Raw genomic sequence first — 7,153 nt, 5'->3', positions numbered from 1 at the left:
TTTCAAAACTGCTTAGAATTTATTTTCCATCGGGTCGTCGCGTCGTAAACGGTCGTTCGTTTTGATTTTCAGTTCTTTGTTCCATCCACTTCTTTTCATTTCACCATAACCCAGGCAGTTCCGGAAAATAGGTCCTGAATTTCTGATAAGTCGAAAATCAAGTACAACAGGCAAATTGGTGTATTTATTTGCATTGAAATTTATTCGGGATGATTCTGTAAAGCCGGTCGGTCGGTTCTGACCGCAAAGTCAAAATATCCGGTTCATCTAAGCCTTGACCCCGACATCGTGTTCATTATGAAATGAGTATGTAATTTGAAACGTTTACTAGTCCCAAGAGCCCTTTTCGCTGCGTCCGTTTTGAGACTTTTCAAAACTATATGTACGAACAAATAGAAGGGCCTTATATTTTATATACCTATTTACGTATCGGTAGGTAAGGTACTTTATGTATATAACTTGTGGCTTTTGCGGTTTAAGGACGCTAGGTATTGCTTTTGTTTACGATGCACCAGCAGCGTTTACCATCACCTTCCTTAAGGATATTTGATGTGGGGGTGGTGCATAAATTATTTATCCTTATGAGTCTATTCGAATAGGTTAGTTTTATGCGCGGAGGAGCAATGAAACGAAAAGCTGATATGTTAATTTTTGTAACGGGATCTTAACGCGACGAACGACATGAAGGAGAACTAGGAACGTTGAAGATGGACGTTATAACGTGTCGTCCTCATCCTCGTCCTCATCATTGTCCTGGTAGGAGTTATGTGGTCATAACTTTGTGCCCGGGGTCGTAAATTTGCAACTCGTTGTAGTTGACATCAAACTATAGATGGTAACATTCATATAAGAAATATCGTATATCGCAGATATTTGCACATGTAATGTATTACCATAAACATTTTTGGTTACGAGGCACGGATGTTTGACTTGATATATTTATGGGCGGTCATTTTATTCTCATAATTCTTTTGACAGACATAATATGTTTGCATTTGAAGTTTGAGTGTAGTAATAGTTTTCTGGAAGGCTTACATTAGAAGCACGTTTTGACAGCTTTATTTCGAATGAAATGTAAACGTACCTTTAGAATGAATTATTTATATTTGCTCTTTGGCTTTGACGTGAAACTTTTGTTTTAATCTCAAAATTTTCCTCTTTCATGTTCTATTGGTTTAAATTATTTGATTTGTTTTATATTTTAAATTAAATTTTTGCAGATTAAAATTTTTTGACAGTCTAACTCCTTTTTAATCTAACAAGAGCAACACAATGTTAAATGACTTTAAGTTTGTAATTGATGGCCGTTTTCATCTTCTGAAGCTTACAAAAATTTAAACCAAAATATGACAGCTATGCTTTAATAACGAAATTAAAAAAGAAGCTATTTGACATCTGTCAAAAAACATCTCAAATGAATTTTACGTTGCTAAAATATTTCAGTAAAAAGTGAAAAAGTACAAAATTACACATTTTAGAAATTTAGCACATCATCAAATTTATTTAACTAATACAAGAGAAATCAATACTTTTTACAAAATTAAAAGAAAGTTTTTTGAAAAATATTTCACTATTTAGTTTATTTTAAGTAAAAAATTATATTTTAAAAAATGTATTCTTAGTCACTGTTAAATTCTTATCTTAAAATATTATTTTTTTTATATCACTGTTAAAAATGAAGTTTCAATGCATTGATTTATCTTGCAAGTACTGATGATGATGATGTCCGCCTTGGAAGAGTTGATGTTGTCCCTGGTAGATGTTATGATAACTATTCCATAACTGTTGATCATGCATTGCATTTTGATGTTGCATGGCAATAATTTGTTCTGGAGTTGGGAAGTAGATGGCGTAGTTTGATGCTGGAGCTTGTTGGTGATTTGAATGGTAATGATGATGGTGGTATTGATACGATGAATACTGGTTCGGTGCCATTGAATCCTTTCTCCGAAGTCGTCCGGTAGTTTCACCTATGGTCACATCCTCAGCCGATGGATCTATAGTCCAATAGTGTCCCCTTCCTGGATCGTCAAGAGGTCTTGGAACTCTGCGAAAGCATTGGTTGATACTCAAATTATGACGAATAGAATTCTGCCAAGTGTTCCTTTTGTTCTGATAGTACGGGAAATTGTCAGCAATCCAGGAGCAAATCTCATTCAGGGTAAGAAGCCTCTTGGGACTACTCCGGATGGCCATGACAATTAGAGCACTGTATGTATATGGTGGACGTTGATCGGAGTCTTCATTACTGCTCGATGATGATGTTTGAAGTTCTTCGTTGCTGGAATTTTGTTTACTTGACTGATTGCTAGTACTGTTGTTTTCTTCATCACTATTGCTTCCAGTACTGGATGCATCTGATAGAATTGATCTGATTGAAAATTTTGATTCAAAAATCGGAGCCATAATTCTTAAATGTTTTCTTAAAAATCTCAAACGAGAACTGATAGGGCTTAATAAAATACCATCTATTTTATACACCATCAAGAATAAGCTTCTTACTTATGCCAGAACGAATATGTATCAGATGGCTTTGAAAAATCCCTGATCTGAGGACTTCTGGATAAGATATCAGTCCAGATTGGAATAAGTATTCATGCGGATATATTCTCTTAAGCAACATAATTATCTGACCATCAAACCAGTTGCCAGTTCTCATTTTGTCTAAAGCTTAATATGACTCGACCTTGATATAAAAAAAATAATTAGAAGTACTTTCTAGAGCGATCTGTATTAACGCAATTATCTAGATTTTACTTAAGGCAATTTGTTGTTAAGTGAGTTGAATCCTTGGATAAGAAAATTATCAGTTTCCTGAAAATAATTTGGAATGAATATTTATAAAGAGAGCTTAAATCCTGACGAAAATTGTGACTTCATTACTTGTCTTTCCTTTCATGCTCTTGTTTTTGTATGATAGTAAAAATGTGTCTCTAAATAATTCTTAGCGTTAGTAAATGAAGAATCTCAATTCATAGGCTTTTTTTGGTATTTGACGAGATTTATTTTAGTTAAAGCAAGTTGAAAGCTTTGTCTTAATATAAAAGGCAGATTACTTTCGTAAAATCTTTTCCTACGATTTCAGAAGTAGATTATCAAAAAATATATTTACAAGCTTAAATTGACGTTTGGTCCTACAGCACTTTTATATCTTTGTACAGCGAATTTAAACGGGCTTGCGATTTTATTAATATGATTTTGTTTCGTGCAATGAGATTATACTTATTCGCTGGGATTTGATGACCTTAATTTGAGAATTAAAATTCGATAAATCTAAGTTGTTAGATTGCAAACGTCTTTAAAAGAATGGTGAAATATTTATGAATGAACCGTTTTTTTAACAGAAGAAAGCAAAATGAATTTGAAAATAATGTTTGTTCGTGCAACGAATCTATCGTCTTAAAAAGGCTGAAAACTTGTATTTTTAAAATTTGGTAGATAGCTAGATAGCTTATATCAAAGTTTAAATTAAAAATCAGCACGAAAAATTACCTCCAAAACGTATTTCTCAAAATCTTTAAGTTTAAGGTTACTTAAAAGTTCATTTATAACTCATTAAAACTTCCAAAAATTAAGTCAGATACTTAAATAGTTTTAACTGAATCTAGAAGACAAAGATTTCTACTTTGCAAAATAACCATAAATCGAAATACGAAATAACTCAATCCCTTAAAAAAGTATTGTTTAGCTTGTGGGACAGACAAAAATATTGTCACAGGTAATAGTCAGGTCTATAAGTCTGAGACTAAACATCAGTCTTAGTACTTCAATATGAATTAAATAAGACTGGATTTGCTCGTTCTCGAAGTACTCCAGGATATGTATCACTTACAAAGTTTAGAACCACCAATTGGAAAAGATGTTTAAGAATTTTCTTGCCGAAGTCCTGGGTTTTTGATGAAAAAATGAGAAATCAATAACATTGAACAACATTGAAATAATGGTTAATCCTTCTTATGACCCCAATTTATCTAAAAACAAGTTTTTCTTGTTAAAAAATAAAATAAATAAATCAGTTTTAAGTCGAATCCGTACAGTTAATTTTGGAAAGCACTTTTCATCAGAAATGTTTCTTGATACCAAAATTGAAAAGTAAATTGCATGTGCAACGATTTTCTGCGACAGAAAAAGATTATTATTATTCAAAAGTCTTTAAAGTCAAGCTGAATGCAAGAAATGTTTCCAAAATTCGTGAAAACGCATGAAAATCTGTCTTGATCGTCTTGGAGAAAATCAAAACTTTTCTCCACCAGTTTATCGTAAGTCACATAGAAAAAAAGCTTAAATTAATTAAAATTACTAAAATTTGTTTTCAAAACTATTATCATATTTTGCCTTTGAGTAAAGTTAAAAATGTAAAATACTAAAATGGACCTGTAGTAACTTTTTGATTTGTTGTTTACTTTAAAATTCCTAAGCGCTTACTATAGTTTTTCGGATAGGTCCCCGTACTTTGAAAAACATTGAAAATGTGTTGGATTGTAAGACTTTAAATATAAAGAGCAGCCCTCAAAAGTATTTTTTGTAAGAAAAACTGTCAATTGGAGTTTTCTCACAATCTTTACAAATGTTGAAAACAATATTCCTTATAAGATAAAATAAGTTGCAAGCCATAATCTCAAGTTTTTAAAAAGATATTTCAGTTGAAATTCAATTTTTATCAACTTTGAGTAATAATTTTTTTAAGTGTTTTATTTTTTATAAAAAAAAACTGTCAATTTGATTTTTCTCAAAATTTTACCAAATGTTTAAAAGTTATTTTTCGTTGTACAAAATTGTTTTGAAGATAAAACCATTTTTTATTCGTGCAATTCTCTAGGTGACCCTTAAACGTTTTTTTTTCCAAAAATATACTGGTTTGGTATCACGTTACATTATATAATATAAAACTAAATTTAAGTCTCTAGCGTCATTGGCTCGTGAGATATTTAGAGTTAACCAAAATTGTCAACTGATATGGTAAAAAAACCACCATCCATCTCTCTGCATTATAATCCGTATAACAAAATTTATTTGAAGTCGATATCTCTTCTGGTTCTTCAGCTGTGGACGACGAAGAAAACGTTGCAAACGTACGGACGTACGAACGTACTCATGCACAGACGACTCTTGAAACCTTGAAACGTCGAGAAATGTCAAAATTTTCAATTCGACAAATCGGGCCCATTACAATAACTTCATATTGGGAGTTAATAACGTCCCTTTTTCACAATATATAATTTACAAAGAAACCCTTTAATTTGTTTGTATAAATCACTAAAACCAATGACGTTTTTTATCATCAAATGTTATTGCAGATAAAAATTATAGAAAACGGTTGACTAGTTCTTAAAAAAAAAAAACATAAAAACAAAACAATTTTGTATTGAAAGAAGATTGGTTATTTTAGAACCTTAATTTCCAAGTTTAAACTCAATCGACCTAGTAGTTTTGGCAGTAGGTGCGAGGACAACTGACCACCCATGTGACACGTAAAAAAGTGGTGTAATTTCAAAAACGCTGCACTACCATCATTTTGAAATGAATCACTTAAAATTAAGGATTTACAGTGTTGTTCAAAACATTTGCAAGTTCTTTTTTAATTTTAATTATACTTAGACTAAATCAAAACAATGATTTTTTTTGTATGATTTGGAAAATTAATTAACTAGGAAAATTTAGATACAAATTTATTCATTAAATGTTTTTTGTACAACAATTATGAAAGGCTGTGCAAAACATTTGCAAGTTTATTGGACCAAATATTAAAAAAACAAAATTTCTTAATATGTATTTGTTTTAATAACCCTTAGAACCGCTGGCCCTCCACTCGGAGTTTTAAAATTCCCCATACATTTTCGATGTGGTTTAGGTCAGGAGATTGAGCTGGCCAATCTTGCATTTCAAAATGTTTACCCCCAAATATTCTTTAACACACTCAATGTGTGTTTTGGATCGTTGTCGTTTTGAAATCTCCACACCTACAGCATCTCTTCTCGGCATATGAAAACATTACAGTTTACAGTATATTTTTTTAGCTGAATCGATCCATAATACCATTTACTTTGATGAAGGGGACCACATTCCTGACCTGAAAAACAACCCCATACCATTGTCGAGCCACCTATATGTTTCAAACGAAGAAAGCGCATTAAATGTGCTCTCATCGCTAAACTGTACTGTCTTCCATCGTTGCAAGACCAGTTTGAGTATTTGCGGGCCAACTCCAACCTAAATTTCAAGAAATGAGTATCTTTACAGAGTTTCGCACAAGCCTTACCTTCTTTGACGATGTTTTATGGTAAACAAATTTACCTATTTGGTAAGTCTACACACAGTGCTTGAATCAAGCGTTTATGCCGACGAGATAAAAGGTTCCCGCCAAATTAGATTAGATATTCTTTGGTCTATGCGATGGTCCGTTTTCGTGGACGAGTGTCTTGTTCCTATTTACAAATTATTTCAATACCTTGAAATAACCCTAGAAACGGTCGATTCATAGATTTTAGCTTTCCTGTTTCCTTTTGCCTTATCTGGCTCTTAAATGCGTAAATAAATATATTTAAAAATATTTTGTTTTCACAAAAAATATATTAAAACACTTTTAAATTATACAGCTTACAAAAATGTCAAAATAATGTGATTGACTGAAGGTAACATTATGTTTTGCACAGGTGCATATGTTCTTTCATGATGCTTTGCTCTCCTAACTGTTTATATTGTCAATTTCTTTGTCTAAAGTTAAAAAGACGCAATGAGTAACCTAATTTTCTAAGACAAATGTTAAAAATTACTGTTATATACAGTGGATCAGAAATCATAAGCAACGAACAAAAAACTTACAAATGTTTTGCACAATACTGTAAATCTTTAACTATAAATATGGTAACACTCGTGGAGTGCTTTCTCGAATTAGCCGTTCAGATTCAGCTTAAAAATGAGGGTCCCCTCCATCCCTAAAAACATTACTCTAACGCGCGAATGGTATAAAGTTGTTCGTCACTAGGCCCTAGTTCTCATTTATTTTATTAGTTTATTTTAAAAATAAGCTTAAGGAGGAAATATTACTCTTCTGCCCTTTTTGTATGATAGAACACTTGTAATGTTCCCCAACTCTAAAGTAGTCCAACTCCTAATCCCCAACTTGTGGCCTTTTAGCCGTCTATCTATGTTA

The 7,153-nt window shown here is 32.0% G+C and overlaps 1 protein-coding gene across 1 annotated transcript; it reads right to left on the bottom strand.

Moving 5' to 3' along the window:
• Positions 1 to 1,683: 1,683 nt before the first annotated feature.
• LOC129950823 (fork head domain transcription factor slp1-like) lies at positions 1,684 to 2,532 on the bottom strand. Its single transcript, XM_056062742.1, has one exon. The coding sequence runs from the start codon at positions 2,482 to 2,484 to the stop codon at positions 1,684 to 1,686; it is 801 nt and encodes a 266-aa protein (XP_055918717.1). The 5' UTR covers positions 2,485 to 2,532.
• Positions 2,533 to 7,153: the final 4,621 nt, after the last annotated feature.

Source organism: Eupeodes corollae, chromosome 3 (genome assembly GCF_945859685.1).
Source record: "Eupeodes corollae chromosome 3, idEupCoro1.1, whole genome shotgun sequence".
Lineage (NCBI taxonomy): Eukaryota > Metazoa > Arthropoda > Insecta > Diptera > Syrphidae > Eupeodes > Eupeodes corollae.
Note: the sequence above shows the minus strand (reverse complement) of the source record. Positions and strands in the feature narration are given on the sequence as shown.